Source organism: Ictidomys tridecemlineatus, chromosome 3 (genome assembly GCF_052094955.1).
Source record: "Ictidomys tridecemlineatus isolate mIctTri1 chromosome 3, mIctTri1.hap1, whole genome shotgun sequence".
Lineage (NCBI taxonomy): Eukaryota > Metazoa > Chordata > Mammalia > Rodentia > Sciuridae > Ictidomys > Ictidomys tridecemlineatus.
This window is the reverse complement of record NC_135479.1, coordinates 124,768,933-124,795,283: the sequence shown is the minus strand read 5'-3', so window position 1 is coordinate 124,795,283 and position 26,351 is coordinate 124,768,933. Positions and strand designations below refer to the sequence as shown.

General features: G+C 33.6%; 1 protein-coding gene across 5 annotated transcripts in view; it reads right to left on the bottom strand.

Moving 5' to 3' along the window:
- Positions 1-26,351, bottom strand: part of Fxr1 (FMR1 autosomal homolog 1) — a 70,076-nt gene that overhangs the window by 9,248 nt on the left and 34,477 nt on the right. For 3 of the 5 annotated variants that reach the window (XM_078043703.1, XM_013360762.4, XM_013360763.4), the window contains exons 4-12: positions 20,568-20,639; positions 19,783-19,931; positions 19,470-19,563; positions 18,905-19,021; positions 17,027-17,197; positions 14,517-14,595; positions 10,526-10,635; positions 6,002-6,088; positions 4,287-4,494 (exon numbers count right to left, since the gene is read on the bottom strand). In XM_078043703.1, coding sequence (XP_077899829.1) covers positions 4,287-4,494; positions 6,002-6,088; positions 10,526-10,635; positions 14,517-14,595; positions 17,027-17,197; positions 18,905-19,021; positions 19,470-19,563; positions 19,783-19,931; positions 20,568-20,582 — 1,030 coding nt within the window. In that variant the 5' untranslated portion in view covers positions 20,583-20,639. The remainder of the gene's footprint in view (positions 1-4,286; positions 4,495-6,001; positions 6,089-10,525; positions 10,636-14,516; positions 14,596-17,026; positions 17,198-18,904; positions 19,022-19,469; positions 19,564-19,782; positions 19,932-20,567; positions 20,640-26,351) is intronic. The other 2 variants (XM_005330260.5, XM_005330261.5) reach the window with 1 other exon arrangement.

The window sequence follows — 26,351 nt, the reverse complement described above, 5'->3', positions numbered from 1 at the left end:
TAAGGTTTACGAAAAGATAGCTCTCAACAACCAATGTAACCAAAGACACGAACAGTGAGATGGAAATTCATGATTTTAAAAATTTAAAACAGTTTATTTAATGGTGACCTTCAAACTGTAAAAATTTCTACACTATCATTATTATCGTACTGAAATTAAATAATCAGATATATAGACTCTACTGTTACAATACTCATTCACAATTTTCTCTGTGGGTGTACGCGCACAATTTGTTGCAAATTGAACAAGGGATGCTTTATCACTGAGCTAAATCATCAATCCTTTTTATTAATTTTTATGGTCTTGTGAAGTTGCTTAGGGCCTAAGTTGATGAAGCTACCCAACTTGCCAGGCTCCTACCTGAACCTCCTGAATTGCTGGGATTACAGGCATGCAACACCATGCCCACCCATTTCCATTCTTTTGTAGTTCTGACATGCCACATCCTTCTTCGCATATATCCAAATCTGTCTCCTTCAGAGACTAGGTCAATTTCTAGCTTCAGACCAATTTAACTGAAAACACTCTCTTCCTTACTCTTAGTTCCATAGAAACACTGTGTATTAATCATGCACTGTGTCAAGAGTAGTTCTCTACTTTCCCTTGCCTTCACCCCAAAATTACTTTAAAGCTAGTCTATATAAAAGGTAGAACTCCATCTTTTATTTCTAAATGGCCCAAAAAGCTTAAGTAAATTTTTTCATGCCTCTGAAGTTCATTTGCTCAACTTGCAAGTTAAGATTTCACAAAGTACCTTAATGCTGCTTGAAATTTCTAGTCATTTGATAATAAAAGCAAAACACAAGAGCACTTTAGACACAAAAAGTAACAAGGGACAGTGAATGAAAAATAAAGTTTAATAATAAGTCTACCATTTCCTTTCTGCTTTAAAGATAACTCAGCAATGCTTCCCTTTCTCTTCATGTACAATTAAAATATGGTATAACTGGTCAATTATAGAAGACTGGGTTAAAAGTTATTAGCTGAAATTACACTTTAGGGAAAAAAATACATCAAGTTTCTATTATTCGCTCTCAAGTCTTTCTCTGTAATGAGAATCTCATGAAAGAAATGAATCTCCCTTAAAAACTTATAGAAAATAGGTGGAGAACCGGATGGAAGGAAAAAAACATTTAAGGATGTCATCAATGTTGGAAATGAAGTCAAGTTACCATTTCAGGAATAGTGAAAAAAGCCTGAAGTATATAAACCTCAAATTTATTTATAAATCTATATATTGCCTGAAAATATTACCTAAATTTAAAGGGAAAAAATAACATTCTTATTTATGAAGCCCAGGGTCACAAGCAAGGAGTTTTTTCCCTTAAAATTAACCTAAAATCTAAGTATTAATTTCAGTAGGTACAAACTGAGGTCAAAAAGGCTAAATAAATGGCTAGTGCTCAGCTTTATTCATATTTAAACACTCAAAAGTTATGATTGGACTTTGTAAATGTGACAAAGTAAGGACCACAAGAGAGAAGGCTGTCTAGGATTGGGTTTAAATATAAAAATAACTGAGTTTAAAAATTGAAAAACTTTAAAAATAAAGAACCTTTCTAGCTTAAAAGAAAAATGGTAACTTTAGAATTCTCCGTAACTATTATGATGTGTGGGTGTGGGGGGTGCAATGATGAGGAATTGCACTAAGGGGTGCCTTACCCTGCACTACATCCCTACCCCTGCACTACATCCCCAGATCTTTTTATTTATTATTTTGAGAAAGGATATAACAAGTTGCTTAGGTTTTCACTAAGTTGCTGAGACTGTGTCAAACTTGCAATTGATTATAAGGCTGGCTGGCTTCAAACTTGAGATTTTACTGGTTAATGTTTTTTTACATGCAGGAAAAACGGCCAAAAATTAAGAAATAGGGGTAGTCTCTAGAAGTTGGAAATGTTAAAGGAACAGATTCCCTCCTAGAGCCTCCAAAAAGGAATATAACCCAGCTGTCACTTAAAAATTTTAATGTTAGCCCAGAAGAACTAGGTCAGATTTCTGAAAGTGTATTTTAAGATAATAAACTTGTGTTGTTAAAGCCTCTAAGTATACAATAAATTACTGCAGTAGCAACAGGATATAAATAACACTGTAAGAATCACTACAATCATTCCAACCTGTTTTATAAAATTGTAAATCATGATTTTTTTAAAAAAAGGTTTTGACACCGCTCCAATTTCTAGTGATTTCAACAAATAAACAGAACTTCTTATCTCTAACCACATTTGAAGTCAGACTTCCCCCTTCTAAAACTCCTTTAACAAACAAACAACAAAAAAACACCTTATCAAAGTGCTCTGCATCCATCACTTCATGGTTTTAAGTGCTAAACTAAAAACATTATATTTCATCAAATCCAAGATGTCATCTATTAAGAGATATATTTTGTGCCACTAAAACAGAAAGTGATCAATTTCGATGTCATTCAAGGTAAGGCACCTAATAACTTCAGCAATGCCACACTAACAATTTTTCTTATAGACTCAACAAATATTATGAATTAAAAATCCTTTTGAAATGAAGTATTCAAGAATATTTGGCTTTTACTCCTCAAGCTAACTCAATTTCAATAGCTATTTCAAGAAATACAATGTTACGAGTTTTGTAAAGATTCAGAAGACTGCCATCTGCTGAAGAATTTGCATAGCTTTCTCCAATTCATAAATAATCTACTTTCCAAAAAAACATTTTACTAATGAGGGAACGCTCATCAATAAACCTCTCACAGAGACTAATAAATTTCTTCAATGAAGTCATTATACTCATGATCCAAAAAGCTAAAATGATTATATCCATGTTGGTAATTTATATTTCAAAAATCAATCAGAATATATGCAATTCTATGTAGTTATTTATATTATTTTTCATATTAAGCATGCTTTCAGGAATACTGGCTTCCAGTGCCCAGTTGTTTGCATGTTAAAACAATTCCACATTTAGTACTGAAATTTTGTTTTTAAGTTTTCAATGAGGCTTTACCAAAATAAAATACATCAGGAAAACAAAGCACAGACATATAAGGATATGATGATGCTAAAGGGAACAAATAAAACTTTTAACTTTCCGATTCTACACAAATGAAACAGTGTAAGTTTAATATGACCCTAGCATCATTATATTCTTTAAACATGAAATCTGAATTTACAATGTGCACAATGAAAATTTGATATTTTCCATAAATTCCTGCTATTTTGAAAAAGGTTTATAAAATATTTCTCACAACAAGATGAGCACAGAGAATGGAGAAGAGAGAAATGAAAGAAAACTGGGTTGGGGAGGAGGAGAGAGGAGAATCAGGTAACTGCTAAGATCCAAGTCCAAATGAAGGAAAATGGAACAACTCCAAAGCTGAAGAAGAATAAATGAAAATTTAGGATTAGAGAATTGTTAACTATTACCACTCCACTGGCCCCTTTCAGCTTAGATTAGGCCCCATCTTCAAAATAAAATATATTTTATAAAAATATTAATTATGCTAATTTAAACAGACTTCATTTTAATAAAATGTTATAAAACTATTTCCACATGCAAAATATTAATATTCAAATCTGCCAAATAAAATCAATAGGAGGAGGGGGGAGGAAGGTGGGGAGAAAGACAGAAAGACACACAGACCGACCGTGTGCACACACAAACACATGCATATTTGTCCATCTCTGGGGGTTTGGGATATAATGGGATTGACCAGGGTCTCAAACCTGCTAGGCAAGTATTCTACCACTAAGCCACACCCAAGTTTGGTTTTTTGTTTGGTGGAGACAACAGCCCTGGTTGGCCTCGAAATTGAGATCTTCCGGACTCAGACTCTAGAGTTATTGGGATTGCAGGTGTTCATCACCACACCTGACACTGAATTATATTCTAAAAGCTATTAGAGATTTATTATATGCCATCTTGGTCTAGTAATTAGAATATTTTCATTTTTACTTGGAGGATTGGTTGGTAAAAGAGGATTCCTAGCACTAAGTTTTTGGTGGGAAATGGAACCGTACTAGGGAAATATTAGGAAAGTTTTATATGTATTCATCTAAGTATTTAAAAATCAGGAAAAAAATAAATAAAAATCTACCACCTTAAAAATATGCTTCATTTTATTACATAACTGCTTGGAACTACATACCTTTTGCTATCATTAACAAAGTATACTGTAACTATTAAGACATATACCTCAGAACTACATTTCATCCTCAAAAACCAAGAAGAGTGATGAACTAACTAATTATAAACAAAATGTGTTGGAGCACCTAAATTAGAATAGAAATACAAAAATAAAAAATGCTTTTTACCATAACCGGAGGTGTAATTAGGGCCCCGACGACCTCTGCCTCTTCCACTATAAGACCTAGAACCTTGTACAGAAGAGACGGTACTTTCATCAGTGGCATATCCTTTCTCTTTTTCAGGCCCTCTGGTGGAAGAAGGTCTGAAACCCATACCAATCTGTCGAAGCTGTTCATCAATCTGTAGGCGTTCCATTCTTAGCTGCTCTACTTCCTATAATCAAAACAAAGGGACAAGTCTTCTTTTATATATAGTTTTATCTTCTTAAAGCCTAGAGCTAGAACTATGTCCTCTACCAAAGAATCTGTGACCTTTACCAATTATTTGATAAATCAGTATTATGTTCATAGTAAACACAATTAACAAGGTCATCTGCTAATTTCCTTCAAACATTTACTGACTTAGTATGACAACCACACTGCTATTCTAAAGGAAGATAAACTCTTCCCCCTCCGGTGGGAAGATGGACATCGACAGTGTTAAACTTGCTTATGTAATAAATAGCTATTACACAATATTATCAGATATTGTGCTCGTGTACTTAAAATATTACTAAATGAATGGAATTATTATTTACAAAGTTACTTTCCTATCAAAGTAGTAACACATGAGTCAGGACCTAGGGTGGCCTAGCAAGACTGGATCATTCAGAAACTGAAGTTACTGCAGGATGTAAAAGCAAAATATCTAGCGAGATAAAGCTCTTGGCTAAAAGGCAACATAGCTCTAAAGTTAATCCCCAGCATCAAAAAATAAGTCAAAATATATAAATTGGCTTAGAATGCCAGTATGGATTGATAACTATTAGATAATTAATTTTAAAGAATTAATTTTAAAGAAATGACATTATTAAGGGGTGCATTCAAAATATTAACATAGCACCAATTATATGAGACTGGAAAGAAAGCATACTGAAAGCATAAAAGCTACTGATATTACTAGATACCAAACAAGTGAAAGAAAGTAGGTACAAAAGAAAAAAAGTAGAAAATAACTGTAAGATTTACTGATTTAGAGAGTTTTTTTTTTTCTAAAACCCTTGCTCTCTGTGTATCAACTCAAATAATTAATAGAGGGTAGGGAAATAGTTTATAAGTAGAATACAGGTAAGGGGACCAGTTCTGATACTTAGCATCATGCAGAGGAGCGCACAGGAGCCCACAAGCTGTCTCTTTCCCTCTAATGATGTCTATGGGTATAGTATAGCTGATTTCCAAGTTACCAAGGAAGCCTACCTTCATTTCTGATTCTGTACTTTATTTGCATATATAAAATTAAAAACAAAATGATCCAATATAAAGCATGCAGATGCATAAAGTGACAAGTTCTTATAAACATTAGAAGTGACCATCTTAAAAAAATAAGCAAAGACTTTGTAATATTTTGAACAACCAATATAAATAAATAAATAAATAAATAAATAAGCAAGCAAGCAAGCAAGCAAGCAAAGAAATTTAAAAGCTCAGAAGAGGAAAAGTAATGCACATAAAGCCATTTTATTATGGAGAAGGTATTTTTATTCTTAAACTCTCACGTAACAAAAACTGAGCAACACTAATTGTGAATTAAAAACATCTAAAGACTTGAAACAGTATAAAGAAATAGAAAACGTTTAATGTACAGATATGTTATATTTGTTTACAGTAAAGACATATTTGCATACTAAATGCAGCAAGGATATATATATATATATAAAAATATAATGAGCAAATATACAAACCTTGAGATAAGCAATATGATATTCTAAAAGGACTTGTACATTTCCAATGCTTTCTTTAGTGCCAACAAATACAAATGGAACCATACCCTGTTAAAAAAATAAATAAAAAGAAAGGAAAAAACAATGTCCTCAGTATGTAATATTTAAAGAAAATCTGAATTTTTCAAAGAAAAACAATTTCTTCAACTTTTCAAAAACACACAGCAATTTACATCCATCTCCTAAATGTCAACATTTGTGGGTGCCATGGCAAAAAAAAAAAATCATAATTTGAAATATTCAAGATTTTCAACACCTTGTTATTTTGTTATAATTCAGTATGTATGTGCTAAGAATTTAAGAAATCCCTTTTTAAAACATCATGTCAGGTTCTGAGTTCTAATTTAATTTGATTGTCTAACTATCCCTTTTATATTAAGCTAAAAATCTGACATCAATCTGACCATGAACTTTCACACCAGACAGAGAATGAATGTAAGCCTAAAATGTTTATAAAGTAGCTGGATGGGGTGGCATATTCATGTAATCCCAGCTACTTGGAAACTGAAAACACAGGATACCAAATTCATGGCCAGTCTGAGCAAATTTATGAGACCATTTCAAAATAAAACATAAAAAGGACTGAGGGTAGCTGGGCTCAGTGGTCCCTGCCTATAATCCCAGCAGTTCGGGAGGCGGGAGGCAGAGGCAAGAGAATCTCAAATACAAAGCCAGCTTCAGTAAATAAGCAACTCAGCAACACCACATCTCTAAAAAAGGACTGAAGATGTAACTCAAGGGTAGAAGGCCTTGGGTTCAATCTCAATCTCTCTCCCTGTTTCTCTTTCTCTTTTTGGTGGCTGGGGTAATGGAGGACTGAACTTAATTACAGACCCTCAACCACTGAGTTGCACTCCCAGCCCTATTTTGTGCTTTAAAGACCGGGTCTCACTGAGTTGCTTAGTGCCTCACTTTTGCTGAGGCTGGCTTTGAACTCATGATCCTCCTGTGTCCACCTCCAGAGAAGCTGGGATTATAAACGTGCAACATAAGACCCTGGGTTTAATCTCCAATACCAAAAACAAGTAAAACACACTGATTGAAAATTGTAAAAGTGTTATAATGATTACTCATGACTTTTAAAATCCGCTGATACTCAGAATTAGAGAAAAACAAGCACTATAGTAGATAAAACTATTGGGACGTTAAGGAAAGGGGATTCGATCTAAATTCAAAGGCAGACTAAGAAATACTGGGGGATCCGAAGTAATTTAGCAAGACCCTATATAAAAAAATAAACAGATATAAAAGTGATAAAGATGTGGCTAAGTAGACTTCTGGAATCAATACCATATTTAAAAAAAAAAGAAAAAAGAAATAGAAAAAGGAGACAGACAAAACTAAGTAAGAACTGAGTAGAGTTTTGTATTTGTTTATTAATGCAAAATTGATCTCGGGGCTATTTTACCAGTGAGCTACATTCTCAGTTTTTTTTTTTTTTTTCTTAACTTTTATTTCTTGACAATATCTCACTAAACTGCATAGGATGCTGTTTGTGTGGGTAGAATAAGAATAAAGTGTTTTTGTTTTTTTTTTTTTTTAATTGCTGCTGGGATTGAGCTCACAGAATACTCCCACCCAAAAGATGCTCCACCACCCAAGGCACTGGGAATATTATAGGGATATGCCTCTGTTCCAAGGGAGATGGAGACATTTATAAGATAATTGTCTATCATTGAAAGATATTTGTGGGGGTGATGCTGAACCTTACATGATGTACAGTATGAAAATGAGTTTAAAAATTTGACCAACTTGTCCCTAATAGCATGTGCTCAGATAAGCTCTTCAGGTATCAGCATATTACAGGAAGGGATTCTTGACATGAAGAATGTATAACTTAGGGCGGGGGTGGTAGCTCAGTTCTTGCTTTGCATGCATGAGGCACTGAGTTAGATCCTCAGCACCACATCAAAATAAAGATATTGTATCCATTTTCAGTTAAAAAAATTATTTAGACAAAAAAGAATATATTACCTACAGAGTGTAAATACTTACACAATGCATAAACAAAGGAATTACTATTAAGAACAGGTTCTTTTATCAACCACTGAATTAATTCCTTTCTATTTTGCCCTTTCCAGGATGTCAAAATTGGAATAAAAAATCTTTTTCATTTAAAATAAATAAATAAATAAATAAATAAATAGCAGCTGGGCATGATGGTGCATGCCTATAATCCCCGTGGCTCAATGAGGCAGGAGGATCTTGAGTTTAAAGTGAGCCTCAGCAACCTGGAAGGCTCTAAGCAATTCAGCAAGACCCTGTGTCTCTAAATAATACAAAAAAGGGCTGAGGATGTGGCTCAGTGGTTGATGGCCACTGGGTTCAATACCTGTTACCAAAAAACACAACAAGAAAGAGTCTGACAGACTCACATGCCTGTAATTCTAGTAGCTCATGAGGCTAAGACAGGAGAATTCAAAGTTCACAGCCAGTCTCTGCAACAGTGAGGCGCTAAGCAACTCCATGAGACCCTGTCCCTATATAAAATACAAAAAGGAACTGGGGATGTGGCTTATTGGCAGATTAGACTCAGTGTCCCTGAGTCTAATCCCTGGTAAGAGGGGGGAAAAAAAGATACTTAATCCCAGATATTAAACTGAACCCAAGGACTAACCCAGGCTTTTGTTTATTAGGCTGAATTTCAGAACAGAAAGATTTTTAAAAATAACAGAGAAGAGAAATAAATTTGGGGGTTAAAAACTTTCTTCTTTAAAAAAAAAATACACTTAACTGGGCATGGTAATCCCAAATTCAAGATCACCCTCAGCAATTTGGACAAACCATCCTGGTGAGACTGTCTCAAAAATTAAAGGGGGGGGTGGGAGGAAGAGCTAGGTATATAGCTTATTTCTAAAGCGCCCCGAGTTCAATCCCCATTACCAAAAAGAAATAAAAAATATATTAAATTCCCAATTATACCAATAAGCATTATTACTATGGTATATAAGCAGGGGACAAGTAGGGCTTCACAGTAAACTAGTTATAAACTGAGTCTCCAGTTTAAAAATGTTAAGTTATAAAATGGTTATCCCTGATAACAACATTCAAATTTCATTTTAAAAATAACAATGTTGTATATCATATATTTCCTCCTTCTCCTAAAAATATCAGAAGGCTAGAGTGTTAGATAGGTAACTCATTGGCAGCATGCTTGCCTGGCATGCATAAATTCTCTGAAATTCCCACAATTTTTTTTAAAAGCCATATTGTTAACTAGAATGTGTAGTTCAGTGATAAAGGACTTGCCTAACACCTAGAAAGCCCAGGGTTCAATTCCCAGGATTGCAAAAATTTTTAAAGAATATATAAAAACATCAGAAGTTACACATCATGCATTCCAACACCATAACCAGGCTGGATCTTAGCACCATAAGCTTCTAATACAGAAAGGCATCTCCTCATCCATACCTATTTTATACATCCCAACTGTTTAATCATGTACAGTGATTAACTGTAATCCCAGCAACACGGGAGAATGAGGCAGGAATATCCCAAGTTCAAGGCCAGCAACTTAGTGAGACCCTGTCTCAAAGATAAAAAAATAAAAAGGACTGGGGATGTAGCTCAATGCTTTGTAAAGGTCCCCTGGATTCAATCCCCAGTACTAATTGGACAGATTCTATCCAACAGTTAACAACCACCCCAAATAGTACTCTATTGTGCAAAACTAAGAAGCTATAAGCGTATTCTTTCTGGGAAATAATTTTGGAGACAATCCTTAGTTTATATTGAGGGATACCAAGGCTTAAGTCAAGTGTATAAGTTTGGCCATTGAATCTACAAATATGAAGTAATGTACAAAAGAGTCAACAACAATTGTGGGAAAAACATCACCATGTGAGAAGACAGATGGGAAAAGAAATTTCAGAAAGATGGTATCAGAATTACAAAATAAAAGCATGAAAAATTCAATTAAAAATGATGAACACTTTCAGGTTCTACAAAAAGAACAAGGAGAATGTCACCAAAAATTCCTTTACAACAGACTGTTTTGTTGAGAATCAAATTCTATAACTTTGCGCCCTAAGAATAAAAAAGAGGGCTAAGGATGTGGCTTAGTGGTAGACTGCTTGCCTCCCTTATGTAAAGACTCCAGGTTCAATCCCTAGCACCAACAAAAAACGAACAATAAAAAGCATAAAACTTAATATGATCCAACTAAAATGTTTGTATTAATATATTAATAAATGGCTTTAAAAAAAGTATTGGGCTGGGGTTGTGGTTCAGGTATAAAGCACTTGCCTAGCATGTGTGAGGCACTAGGTTCGATTCTCAGCACCACATATAAATTAATGAAATAAAGGTCCATCAACAACTAAAAAAATTTTTTAAAAAAATAGTATTGACAAATCCAAGGCTCATATAATCAGTGATGTAACTAGAGTTAAGTAGCTCAACAGATGTAATTTGTTTCCATAATGATTTTCAAAATATAACATGCTAAGTCATCCAAAAAAAGAACATGAATACAACTGTACTTACATCTTCTCTAGGTAGTTTATTTTCATTATCTCCTTCAATTCTCACCCGAACCACACCAGATTTGTCCACTATTTCTTGAATAACTTTGCCATTTTTCCCAATTACCTTTCCTTTAGTAAGACAAAACAAATACACAAGTTAAAAAACATTTGATATCCATTTAACATCAGCCCAAGGTAACACCTAACTTGCTATCAAATATTCACCAACAGGATCCATCTTTGTACCTTCAACTAACTCACCTACAGACTACCAACAAATTTTATCCTCCCTCTGAAATTTCTTTCTCTTCAGTATGCCAATGCGTTTTAACTGAGATTGACAATGCTGGTCATGCATAAGCAATTTTCATTTTTCACTCTCAAAAATATCAATCAACTCTAACCCATTTCAAAACTTACATAAAAGCAAAGAGAAAACTATTTTAATTTGGCCTTAAGCATATTAGTTTGTTCAAAACTATCAAATTATGAAATTTTGCCTTTTTAAGGTTCTGTTTGTCCACAACATAGGTGCCTCGAATATCGCTTTAAAATGAACATTCTCTTCCATAAAATGTTAAATGCACATTTAACAAGTACTAGATTTTAAATCAAGTACTTCATAGTTTTATAAAAATACATAACATGTATACAATATTCCTGCTACCTTGCTAGGTATGAAATATAGTAAAATGACATAAAATTCAAATTATTTACCTTTTCCACAGTTGACTTATCATTATCAGTCTGTCAACCAGCAATTATTGAACATACAATAATGACATGAGAAACAAAGGGGGATGTGAAGACTCCTTCCCCAAGAACTTACTATCTAGTTATAAAGATTAACACAAAAATAATAATAATAATAATAAAGCAACACCAGGTAGTATTACCTAGTAAAAAGTAAATATTTTGGTAACCTTCACTATATGGAACAGATGTATATCCCATATAAAGTTAAGAGCAACCCCATATTTTTTAATCAAGTGCACATCCCCATTTATATTTTTTAACAATTTATTTTTCACAAAAAATCTTAGCTGCATTTTGGTAGAAAGAAGTTAAAATGTAAGTTTTCCCATTGCATCCTTGAAAGAACAATTTCCACTGAAGAACGAATGAGGAACAATGAAAACAAACTGGTCAACACAGGAAAAGCTTAACTGTAAGGGATTTTCTCGCTCTTTTCCCTACTCTTTAACTTTCTTCCCTGTAACCCTTAAAATTAAAAGCAGCAGAGAGAGAGAGAGAGAGAGAGAGAGAGAGAGAGAGAGAGAGAGAGAGAGAGAGAATAGGACAGGGAATTCACATGATGTAAGTCTTCATAGAAGCCCTAGCAGCAGCACATAAAAGCAACCTTCATGTTAACACAGTGAGGGTCAAGCAGCAACTTCATCCTTGACCCTGCTAAATATAAGCAAATTATCTGTTCGAAAAACAAAAACCAGGTTAAAAGAACATTATCCCTACCCCCAGAATCACAATCTTTGTTCTTCCTTCTTATGAATTATACCAGTGGTCAGTAAACATCCATCATTCTTCTGGGGTCCTTGGCAGGGACCTACCTGCAAGTTTTATATAGTCCCACCAGAGACTGTCAATATTTTAAATGATCATTTCCATAATATAATTCCAGAGCAAATTGACAAACTGAAGCAGACCTGTAGTATAAATTGAGCGTTGAAAATAAATGTTCAAAGGGATAGAGTAAAGTGATTAAGGGAAGGCTTCTAAGAAGTAAAGGGCTTACGGTCCAATATGGACACAATATTTTGTTTCGATTTAGGAACTGGGGGTAGGGGGAGTCAAATTCTAGAAATCTGGGAACCTAAATGGGTAAAGGAATCCTCTGTGGAACTTATCCACCAAGTGGTCCTCAATCTCGTTTATCAATCAGTCCTCTTTTTCTATTTACTTGGACAAAGAATGCACTATTTTTTTTTTTCAAAGAATGCACTGTTTTTTCAAGACTGTTTCACCTATAAAATACTTGAGGGAACAATAGTAGTATTATACATGACAACAGAAATTTTTATACTATTCTTCAGTATTTCATCAATGGGAACAAATGCAAATCCCCATTTGCACTTCCTGTGAAGGAAATTGTAATTAATATGTATGTCCTTAAGAGAACACAATCCATACATAACTGAAGCTAACCAAGACAGGATAGGGGAAGAAAACAGAGACATAATAAACTAAGGTTAACTTCACTGATATATGAATAAAGAAAAAAATTAGAGCATCACAAATATATCCCATTTCCTTATTTTTTAAATACTAGGAATTTATATTCATAATTACCAATACCACAAACTTTATTGGATCAAGACTATCTCAGAATTGAATTGGGGGGAGGGGAAATGATTCCCTTTTCCAACCCCTACCATTAATTTGTTTTTACAAATGAGAAAACCTTACTATAGTTAAATCATCATGTCTTACAAAAAAGCTATCATAATGTTAGCACCCAAAAAATACCATTAATTTCATGATTTAGTGTGACTTAAATGACTAAAGTACATAAGCTTTTTTTTAATTTATTTGTTTATTTAGTTAGTTTTCAGCAGACACAACATCTTTGTTTGTAATGTGGTGCTGAGGATCGAACCCAGGCCGCACACAAATCAGGCAAATGCACTACCGCTTAAGCCACATCCCCAGCCCATACATAAGCTTTTCAAAAGCAGTTTGCCAGGGTGATTTCATTCAACAATTATCATTTGATAACAATTTGTATCAATATTTATTAAAATTATACAAAGTTCTTCAAGCTTTTATTCAATTTTAGTTATCTCATCTCTCCAGCTTTTGAGTCTTTATTAACCACTGGTACTCCAAGAATTGCTTAAGCAGAGCTTATCAAGTGGCATTATAACATACCTATTTCAAATGTTTGACATTAAGCAGAATTAAGAATCTTCTTACATAACTAATTGTTGAAACAAAAAACAAATTCTATGTTATAAACTATTTTTCTGAAGTATATTGGTTCTTGGTAAGTATAATGGACAAAAATAACATTTAAGAATCAAAGTGTTTTAAAAATTCTTACTATTTTTGATTGTACTACAGAATTTAACAAAACAACTAGAACTAAGAAATTCCTAATGACTGAATAGGAGTCATCATGTAAACAGAGCACAAAAGGCTAAAACTAATTAGTTATGGTCAAAAGTACAGAGACAATGAAGAAATAAAACATTTCCTTACCACTAAATTATTCCACATTATGTTGGTTCTTCATTTTACATTATTTAGGAAAATCCCTAAGTACTTAACACATAACCAAATCCATCCCGTTTGCCATAAAATGGCACTTAAAAAGACATAGCAAAGACAAATGACATATTAATCATGACATATTAACTTCCCCCTGAATTACACTGCTAATTTATCCATAACTTTAAACCCAAATATTGTCACTTTAACTTATAAACTATGGGTAAAATAATTTTCATTAAAGATGATAAATACTTAATAGTGAAACCTCCCTTCATATCATCATCACCTTCTTTCTCTCCTTTCCATGACTCAACATATGCCTTTAACATAACTTATTATTATTAAATTCAGGACCTATTGTGAATAAGTTTATTACTCTATTCTTATTCCAAAGTTAACTTTTTTCTTCTGTATTAAACAAAAAAATCAGTCGCAACCAATTCTCAAAAAGTAATGTAACCATTCTGGTGCACATATGAATGATAAAAACCCATGAAATCAAGAATAGGAAAAAGCCCCAAGGATGAACAGAAAAACTATAATGACAAACTGTTAACAAAAATTGTGGGAACTATTATTGGGTCACACTGTAGAGAAAAAGGACATTTTTACTTTTTAACATATGACAATGACGAGAAACAAAACAATCAATCAATAATTAAATAAATTTTGCTATCTAGTTATTCCACATTGCTATAAGTAGAATAATGTAATCAGACAAGAATGATTTCAATTAATTCGTTATAAGTAATATTGAACTTTTTAACATTAGAAGTACCTACCAACAAGATTCCTAGGAACCTGAATAAAATCCTCCACAAATTCCAAGAAACCTCTAGCCTTTTTAACAGCATCAGCACTCTAAATGTGGGAAAAATAAAGTTTTGTTAGGGTCTTGAAGCATCACATAATCCTAAACAAAAATAAGGCAAAAAGAAAATTCTGAATTATGCTGTACTAAGAGATTCTGTTGAGGCCACTAAAGTGGGTAAGTAATTTACACAAAGTACTTTTAAAAAAAAAAAAAAAAACCGACATACTACTAAAACCTAAAAAGGCCAGGCATTTCTAAGGTCCCATTTTACATGCTGACAATATTAACAATAGTTCAAATTACTTCTATTGTACAGCTACTGAGCAGCCAAACTTTAACCCAATCCTAAACATACTCACATGATGCATTTCTCGAGGTGTGTGTTTAAAATAATAATGTTTTAATTTTTCTAAGACTCTATTTTGTTTTCAGGCTCAACATTAGAAATAATCTTAATCCAGGTATGATGCACACCTGTAATCCTGGTAACCGGGAAGGCTGGAGGCAGCAGAATGACAAGGTCAAGGCTAGCCTACTCAACTTATTCAGACCCTGTGCCTCAATATTTAAAGAGATGTTAATTCAGTGGCACAGAGTACACTGGGTTCAATCCCTAGTACCAGGAGTAGGGAGGGTATGTGATTTAATAAACTGGAAGGCAAGATGTCTTTAAGAGATTTCACAGATTTCAATAAAAGTTACTTCCTCCTTGTCTGGGGATACTAGGAATTGAATCCAAGAGCTTTACCACTGGACTACATGCAAAGCCTCTTCATTTTTTTGAGATAGGATCTCATTAAGTTGTTTATAACCTTGCTAAATTACTAAAACTGGCCTCAAACGTGTAATCCTGCCTCACCCTCCTAAATCCCTAGAATTACAGGTATGTTCCTCTATTTTTTGTAGTTACTTCCTCTTTTAATATTTGTTTTTTAATGACCACAGATCAAATGTATTGTGTGCTCACTCCATCATCAACTATATGCAATGAGACATAGTGGTGAACATCTACAATCCCATTTACAAGAGACCCTGACACAAAATAAAAAATAAAACTGACTCAAAATGTGGCTTAGGGGTTAAGCCACTTGGATTCAATCCCTGATATCAAACACAATAATAAAATAAAATAAACCATATGAAGCCAGGCATAGTGAGACACACTGGGTAATCCAGGTGACTCAGGAAACTGAGGCAGGATTCCAAGTTTAAGACCAGCCTCAGCAGTTTACCCAAACCCTATTTCAAAATAAAAAGGGCTAGGATGTAGTTCTGTGGTTAAGTGCCACTGGGTTCAATTCCTAGTACCGAAACAAACAAACAAAAAACCCACACACACTTAATTCTTTAAAAAAAAACAGGAATGTAGCACAGTGGTAGAGTGCTTAACTAACACTGAAGGTCCTGGGCTCATTTCTGCAGCACCAAAATAAATTACAAAGGTTAATAGCATTATATATCATCATCATCATTTTAAGAGACACTTATTTGAGGAACTTAAGTGACTTGTCTTAAGCCCATTCTAAATGGTAAAGACAGGATTCCAACCCACAGTGTATGGCTCTAAAGCCTATCTTCTTAATGACTATGTCACACTCTTCATTTTCAAAGATTTCAGAAATAAAAACGAAGCATCTTGTCAGAATTATACAAAATGAGCTGAAATGAAAGGCTTGAAATTTCATTTAAAAAATCCATTTATTCAAATTTTAAACATAATCTCACTGTAAGGCACTGGTTTTGATTCTATTAGGTACATATTTTTAAATATCTACTAATTTCTATCCTTTTAAATGTCACAGTTAACAAGTGACAAATTACTATCCAAATTCAAGTTATATAATGATATTTGTATCATATGCTATTTACTATTACCAGTGCCTGACATACAGAAATCTCTGAAAACAGTATTTTAATGTCTGAGCTAGGGAAACAACTCAATGGTAATGTGCTTGCCTAAGACACACAAGGCCCTGGGCTTGATCCCAAGCACCTCCCCAAAAGAAATTTTTTTTTTTTATAAATTATTTGTAATGAGCATAAAAAAGAAACTGAAAAGCAGTTAAGGAAAACCTGGAAATGCTACTCATTTATTATCCAATAAATCTTATAAAACCAACTTCAATTTTTTAAAAAATATTTTTCGTTGTAGATAAACCCTATGCCTCACAATTCTTGGCAAGCCCCCTCAATTCACCTTCTTAAATAATGATTACTATAGTAATTGCTTCTAAATGCATAAATTTAACCTTAAAAAATGCTTTGACAAATGAAAAGTACAGATAAAATATAATTAAACAGGGCTAAGTTGTGGCTCAGTGGTAGAACACTTGCCTGGCATATGTGAGACACTGGGTTTGATTCTCAGCACCACATACAAATAAATAATAAAAAAATCCATCAACAACTTATTTATATAAACAATAGGTTTGTTAATATGCTGTAAAGTAAAAGCTCAGGCAGGAAGAGATAACTTACTTCTCCATAGATTCTAAATGTTCCAGTATCTTCATCTAGTTCAATGGCGGTAACTCCAGGAACCTTCCTAGCTTGTTGTATATTACTACCATGTGTACCTATTGCCAGTCCCATTAAATCTTCTCTCACAACAAATTCTTCATGAAATGCTGCTGCAAGTTGTTTCGTGCACTAGTAAAAACAAAAAAATTAGAATTTTTTACAAGAAATCAAACACAAAACAGTTTTTATACACTCAGGCTCACAGCATTATTCAAAATAGTCAGGAGGTGGAAAACAACCAATAAATGGATAAACAAAATGTCATAGATACATAAAATACAGTACCATTTAACCTTAAAAGAAATGAAATTCTGACATACACAAGGATGAACTTTAAGAACATTACTTTGGTAAGTGAAATAAGTCAATTCAAGGACAGCCTCAGCAAATTAGCCAAGCCGTTAAGTAACTTAGTGAGACCCGTATTTTAAATTTAAAAAAAAAAAAAACACTAAACAAAAAATAAATAGACTGAAAGGAAGGAAGGAAGAAGACGGTTGGTTGGTTATAAGAGCCTGGAGAGAAGAGGAAATACAAAGTTATTGTGAAAATGGGACACTTTCAGCTTTATAATATAAAAAGTTCTAAAGATGGGCTTTTTAAGAATATAAATACATTTAACACTGCGGAACCATGAATTTTTAAAGTTGAGACAGTAAATTTTCTCGTGTATTTTACTAGTTTCTTTAACTGAAAACAAAACAAAAAAAAAATTAAGGCTAAATTTCAATTGCTTAAAAGAAATTCATTTGGTGTCACAAAAAATGGAAGCAAAAACATGTTTTGACTAGACTATTTGTACACTATTTATTTATAGTACCAGAAACTTAAGCCAGGTGCACTTTACCACTGAGCTACATCCCCAACCCCTCTATTTTTCAATTTGAGTCAGGGTTCCACTAACTTGTTGAGATTAGCCTCCAACTTTATTACTGGGTTCAATCCCGAGTGTGTGTGTGTGTGTGTGGCGGGGGGGGGGGGGGGGGTTTGTAATGTTTGTATGTACAAGTGTTCAGAGGTGGGAAGGATGAGGGCAAGGGGAAGAGCAAGAATAGCAGTGGAAAAAATGAGAAAAGAAAGAATCTTGAGATAGAGCAGACACAACAGGCTTAATATTAATAAATTACATGCCTATGGGGAATGAGGATACTGCATGTAATATAATTTCCCCTCACCTAATCCTCATATCCTACATGAGTTATTACACTGATCTAATTTACTCAACAAGTGTGTTAAAACTGACAGGGAAGGGTTAGTTTAAAAGAAAAAAATAGTAGTAGGGGTAAAGACAGAGTAGAGAACTAGCAATACAATAATTCAGCAACCATAGTTTTAGTCTCTAAGCTCTTTTGACAACTAGTATCTCAGCCATAACAAAATAATCAAGAGGCATTTAGCAAAAGAAAGTTTGATAAAATAGAAGAGTCCTTCTTCTATGACCTCCAGATATTAGCCATAAAACAGGCCACGGAGGGTGAAAAGCATACTTATAAAAATAAAGGTACACAAAAATAAACATACTTCTACTTTATACACAATAGTGAAAAATTTATTTTTTTATTAATTTTTTTACTTATGTGACAGCAGAATGCATTACAATTATTACACAAATAAAGCACAATTTTTCCTATCTCAGGTTGTATACAAAGTATATTCACACCAATTCGTGTCTTTATACATAAGCTTTGGATAATAATGTCCATCACATTCAGCCATCATTTCTAACCCCACACGCCACCCCCTTCCTTCCCCTCCTATCCCTCTGCCTATCTAGAGTTCCTACATTCCTCCCATGCTCCCCCTCCCTACCCCACAATGAATCAGAAACTCACTTACTTCTAAATGCTTAGTGGCCTCTTCATTTCTGGACATTAGCATCAACTTTGTACGAATACTTCGCAGATGCATGTCACTTAAAATATTTACTCTCTTCACAGTTGCTTCACTGGCGGACTATAAACAAATTAATCACTCAAAAGTTTAATTGTTTTTCAAGATAACACAAACACAAATCTACACATACTATCTTCTTTAATTTCATCTATTACACTTTTGATACTCCTTCTTCCCCTAACTTAGGTAACACTCCCCTTTTCTTAAATAATCTTACTTTCCTTTCTAAATTATCTGCTATCAGAGTAAGTTTGGGTAGGAGGGAAATCCAGAATATAACACATTAAAAACTTTACAATTTTCAAAATGTCATATTATCAATTTTATGTTTCCCTGTAACCAGAAAAGATCAAAAGGAATTAACACTTTACAGCTGCCAAGATTCTTACACTGTTTTAATAAATTCACTATATACATGTTTACCTTAAGCTTTTATTTTAGAAATATCTAATTATTATGATCTATGCAAGTCATTAATTAGCTACCTTAAAATATGCTATTATCTTACCAGTATCATTAGCTGCGTGGTTTCTGGATGGTAAAAAATTCTGCATGCTCCTACTGCTTTTTTAAAATCTTTATGTGCATTTTCATTAGCACACCTAGAGAGAAATTAATTCAGATATTAAGATTTCAATAAGATTAAATTTAGGGAAGGTTTATAATGCAAACTTAATATTTCATTTTGACATCTCCCATTAAAATGTTGTTTATTAAAAAGGCTTCCCATCAGAAGGTTTTGACTGTTTGAGGAAAAAAAAATACTGTTCTGCAGAAAAAAAAAAAAACTCACAAAGCAATCCAATAGTAAAATTACTCACGCCTCTCTCAAATCCTCAGGAACATCAACTGTGCACTTGAAGAACGTATTTTTTTTGACAGTTTTATTCTGATTGACAGGCCGAAGACGTTCAAATGTCACTATTTCATTGTAAGTGGCATCACAAGCAGCATATTCAATGACATAAAACTAAAAGACATCAAAATACTTTAAAAATCCCTTCTGAACAAAAATAATGAACTTTAAATGAAATTATAATTACCTTGCTCAGCTTAACCAGTAAACTCTTCTCCTTCTAGCATAAATACTAAGCCCATTTTAGTTGTATCAATCTAACTTGCCTTAACTAGATTATAAATTTTTACAAATAAGAACTTTGGAGTTATTTACAGGCTTGAGATGTGCCTCTGGAAAGCAGCTTTGGTATTTGCCAACATAGAACACAAACAAAAAATTAACTGTCTAATGAATTTTTGAAATGTCAGATCAACTATTTTTAAGGTAGGCTTTTAGGCATAAAACTGAATGCTGGAGGGCTGGGGTTGTGGCTCAGTAGTAGAGCGATTGCCTAACACAACCCCAACCCCAACCCCAGCCCTCCAGCATCAGTTTTATAAAGGTGAATACAGTACCTTTATTTTATTTTTATGTGGGTTTGATCCTCAGCAACACATAAAAATAAATAAAATAAAGGTACTGTATGCACCTACAACCAAAAACATTAATATTAAAAAAAAAACTGAATGCTAGAATAAAATTTACAGAAATCAAGAGCTGAGATATTTCCTTGAAAACAATCAAGAAACAAGTGTCAACATCACTTACTTCTCCTTTCATCATCCGAACTTTAGCCAACCACCATCCACATGGTTCTTGGTCATTTGCTCTTGAATATACCTGAGAAGTACAGTGGGGGAAATGTGTTTATCCATTCATCCCAAAAGATTTCAACACTATAAAATGACTTGTTATATATGCCAAATACTAAAACAAAGAAATGTCATCGAAATTGGTATACTAAATGAACTTTAAAAAAGTATTAAGTACACTCAAATTTTGCTTCAAAAATAAGCCTGAATACTTTTTTGGGTAATCTGGTTTCCTGGACTTACTAAATATAAACATTACTTTAAAGAAATGCTTCTTACAAGGTAGAAAGAAAATCACAGATCCTACAGTCTGTGTCACCATTATTCATCTAAATGAAAAGCTGTTTTCAGAAATGATAAACCCCATTTTAAATTTATTTACACATGACATTTAGATCCTTTGAACCCAAGCCAAACATATTAAAATGATTGAGTGGAAATACAAAAAATTACTCTTTTAGTCCATTTAGCCAACTATACACATATTATATTCTTTATAAATGTTAAATGTTAACATCAGCAGTTTTGGTATTGTGGGTTTTTTAGGTTTTTTTTGTGTGTGTGTGTGTGTGTGTGTGCGCGCGCGCCCGCCACATCCTCAAGTACACATTTTCTGTTTATTGTTTTGGTTTTTTGACATATTAGGATTGAACGCAGTCTCACCCAGCAACATTGCCTGTTATTCTTATAAACAACATACAATAGAAATAACTCTTCTGGGAATCAGTAGCTTATCATTTTCCTTATGATACAGAACCTTGCATAATGTATTTTCAATATACACAAGTGGTTGGCTGGAAAGAAACAACAAAGCAGTGTGCCACAAATATCTTGATTACAGGACCTAGGACTGCCTATGCAGAAGTCGCTAGGGAAGTCTACAAATGGTATCAATACCCAAACATGCAAATAAATATTATGGAAAGCCTGAAATCCTATCAACATAATTTTAAAAATAGTTTAAGTAGTGGGAATAATGGCTCAGTAAATTAATTAAGACAAAATCTAATAATGATCAGTTGGGTGTGGTGGCGCACAATCTGTAATCCACATAACTCAGGAAGCCAAAGCAGGAGGATTGCAAATTTGAGGTTTGTAGTTCAATGATAAAGTGGCCCTGGGTTATAGCCTCAATTAAAAAAAAGACACCTTGAAGTAGTGGGAATACTAGAATAGAAAATGAATAAAACAAAGTCTAATAACAATCAGTTGGGAACTGGTGGCTCTAGTCTGTAATTCCAGTAATTGAGAAGGCTCAGGAAGGAGGATCAAGATCAAGTCTAGCCTCAGCAACTTAGAAGGACTCTGTCTCAAAATACGATGGCTAAGGAGTAGGCCACCCCAGGTTCAATTCCTAGTAAAGACTGACTATTAAAGATCAACTTTTATTGTATCACATGATGGGAGAGGGTGGCAAGGCAACTATGGGGTGAAAAAAAACCAGGAAGACCAATGTTACAATCAAGATCTGTAAACTGAATTTTTGCACATTGAGAAGATCTAATTATTCTATATTTCATCACTTTTATTGTTTCATAGAGATCTTCCACAAATTTTAACTGAATAACACTCATTCTACCTTCTAATTTGATGTTATATACTGGACCCTTTTACAATAAATCTAAGTAGAGCCAGGTATGGTGATGCACACCTGTAAACCCAACAGATCAGAAGACTGAATCAGGAGGATCACAAGTTCAAAGATAGGGCCTTAGGCTATCTAAAAAAAAAAAAAATAGTTTAGGGATGTGACTCAGTGGTTAAGCACTCCTGGGTTCAATCATTGATGCCCCATCCCCCCAAAATGAATAAATCTAACAATCTTAGTTTCCCTCTATCTTGAAATATTTTATTTTTTCATCATCACTGATTAGTCTCAGCTTTTATTATTTATTGGTGCTTGGGCCTGCTAAGCTACTACACTACCAAGTTGGACCCCAGTTTTTTTAAAGATTTCTTAAGAATGATGGCAACACCTAAAAGGATATCACACTGAAATTATTACTGCCATCTATCAGTTTTCCTTATTGCATAGCCTCAAGTATCCCATCTCTTTTGAAAGCACCAAAACACTGACTATACCATCTTTTTTTGCTTTCTAATATTTGTGAACAGTAGAGAATTTGGAATTTATTATTTTCTATCCATAGTTAAAACGAAAATTTACACAGGAAGACCCTTCACAATTACTATGGGAACCAGAAGACAAAAAAATAGCAGCACTCTAGATTCTATTGATGAATGTGAAATTATAAAGCATAATGTCGCAGACTATGAAGTCTTCACATGACAGCATCTTAGATAAATGTCCTCAAACAACTTATTTCTAGGAACAAAAAAAGAAAGGGAATATTCTCATTCATATAAACACTCAACTGGAATTTCATCACGTGAAATATTTATCTGTTAAGCAGTTGGAACATGCTGTTTTCCAGAATACAGGATAGTATTCTTGTGCACCAAAAATTACTTCTTAAGTAGAAAAATGCTAAAGGCAATCTTTAAAATTGACTAGAATGACAGATGCTGAATATAAAATTTTTAAAGGCTTAGTAAATCCATTTGGCTAAATACAAAAATATGCCATAATTATAAGCACAAAAAAATGGTCTTAATCTTTGATAAAATTGGAACCCACACTGTTTCAAACTATTTTTCAAGTATTGCATTCTGATAATCCGAATATAAAATGAACTAGAAAATGAGAAGTAACAATAGATCTTTATTATAGTACTTTCCCTTGTACTTCGGAGGCTTAAACTCAGGAGCACTCTACCAGTGAGCCATATACTCCCACCCTTTTTAAATCTGAGAGAGGGTCTCACAGGTCCCAAGTTGATGAGGATGGCCTTGACCATGAGACACTACTGCCTCAGCCTTCCTATAGTCACTAGGATTACAGGCATATAGACAGTGCTCAACAACAGATCTTTTCAGAAAAATATTTAAAATGTGATATCAATATTTACAACACGTAATGAGTTTTAGAATCACAAATAACAGCTGATGAGTTATTAGCTATACTGAGAGAATTTTATCCATTTTAGGCTTACGTATCATCAAAACAAGGAATATGGAAATCAAAAACAGAATTACATTTTATATTTTATTAATATGAACTTCACTACACTTCAGTGGTTGGGCATCTCAAGCTTGATTTGCTAAAAGGACAATATTAAATTACTTAAACCTCTTTTATTCTATTTTGATCAAAGCTTAACCTTCTAGAAACTTAATTCATATGTAGCATGTTTACAAAAGAAACTATTTTCAAATGGCTGGTGTCTTTAATTCTCACTAAATATTAAAATGATGTATTCACCAAGCTAGGGGTGTAGCTCCATGGACATGTCCTTGCCTAATGGGCATGAAATCCCTGGAATCAATCCCAGCACCACCCTAAAATTTAAAAGGGAAAAGGGGACCTGGATTCAGTTTTCTACCTAATTCATGCATGTCTGTAAGCATCATTAATAACTTTAGTTCTGAAAGATAAAGGCAACAAAATCTAAGTCCCTGAACCTAAGTAACACCACTATTGATTTGGCTCCAATTTAGTAGTATGGAGTCAAATCACTGAAGATACAAATCAAGTGTAATTGAGTGCTCCTGAATTCATTCCTCAGTACTCCTCCCCCAAAAAGAAAAATCTCTTTAATAACCCAATTGTAGCCTACTGTACTATGTCACTAATATTGATTAGTGAATGGATTTGTGAACAGGAATAGAAATTCCCATTCTCAGATTTCACTTAACTCAAACTAACCCTTGAAAGCAATTCCCATCATTTTTAACAACCTAAAGTCTCTTCAAACCGAAAATGTTTAAAATGGAACAGAAATAAAGGAGTGACTGTAAGAAACCTAAAACCAAATAGAACTCAGTAAAGACTACCATGTTTCATTATTGAAAGACAGAAATGGGAAGGAGGAAATCTCAAAACACTAGTTTTAGGATCTTTTCACTAAATGAGCCCTAGTTCTTCCAACTTTGTTATAAAATAATCTCTAAATTCAAGCATGCAACCATTATTGATTTTGGTACTCCAATCTGAATCCCTAATTTTTCATTCAAGTATGACTATGCCTTTTGAAATACCAAATAAAGATAGAACACCATAATTTTTAACATTTTTCCATACCCTAACTTTATATACACTTTATTCTAAAACAGACTTCCTAAATAAATTTTACAAATAATAATAAACTATAAAACTGAATGCTTCATCACAAAGACCCATTTTCCAACATATGAAATATATGAATACTGTTCCTATGTATCTGCCATTTTAAATCATTACAATCCACAAAGAACTAGAAAATGCACATAAGAAAAGCAAGCTTAGGCCAGGCATGGTGGTACATGCCTGTAATCCAGCAACTCGCCTGTAATCCCAGCGACTCAGGAAGCTGAGGCAGGAGGATCACAAGTTCAAGGCCAGCCTGGGCAACTTAGCGAGACCCTGTCTCAAAATAAAATAAAAAGGGCTGGGGATATAGCTCCGTGATAGAGCACTTACCTATCATGTTATAAGCCCTGGCTTCAAACCCCAGTAGCAGGGGGAAAGAAAAGCAAGCTTAATAATATTCAGAATATACTATTATCAATTTATCTACCTACATGACAGTAACTCATTCACATTACCGCTGATATGTTTTTTAAAAATAAGTTTCATACCAACTTTCTTGACAATATTATGCCCCCAGAAACTGGCAGTATGTCAAAACAGAAAAATAATGAAGAATATATATGATCTTCCTCCATGTGTGAGCATCTGCCAAGCAGTAAGGCTAACAATGGCCTTGGTATTATGAAAAGACTAAATTAAAACAGCTAAAAACTTCATGTTGGCTACAAAAATCAAACTCCCTATCTTTTGATAGTATACCATACATTTACATTTTATTTTTGTATAAATAAAACATTAAAAAGTTATGATACAGCTATGTCTTATTTTAAGATTTTTTTTTAATTGAAACAAAGTCTTACCAAGTTGCTTAGGGTTCTAAGTTGCTGAAGCTGGATTTGAACCTTCAATTTACTGCCTCAGCCTCCCCGCCACAGGGATTACAAACATACACCACCACACCCACATTAAATGATTTTCATTCCTGTTTTTATCTAATTTCTCAAGATTATCTTAATGTCTCAAGATACCTTTTTAATGAAAATATGTCTGACCTTAATGCCTCACAATCTACCACAGCTGAAAGTAGAAAGGCATGTCATACATAATAACAAGCCCATTATTGTACATCAGAAAACCTTAAAATTTAAAACCAAATTATTTTTAATTTAAAATATGCTAAACCCAAAATAGAAAACCTTATAAAATGATATACAGCTTGAGATCTAAGTCTTAGTATGTAACATTATCTGTTGTGTGTTACTTGCTGAACAAGGCAGGTATCTACAATAAAAAGCAAAACATGTCACATGTGAAGTCATGTGAAGAGGAGGGATTTGACCATCCTTCCAATAATCATATATATAAGACAATCAAAAGAACTTTTCATTTTCCCAGTACTTCAATTTTATAAACTGCACATATTCGGCTAAGGATGTGGCTCAAGCGGTAGAGCGCTCGCCTGGCATGTGTGCGGCCCGGGTTCGATCCTCAGCACCACATACAAAAAAGATGTTGTGTCCGCCAAAAACTAAAAAATATTAAGATTCTCTAAAAAAAAAATAATGAAAAAAAATAAACTGCACATATTTTCTCAGCTATCATTGGTCAACA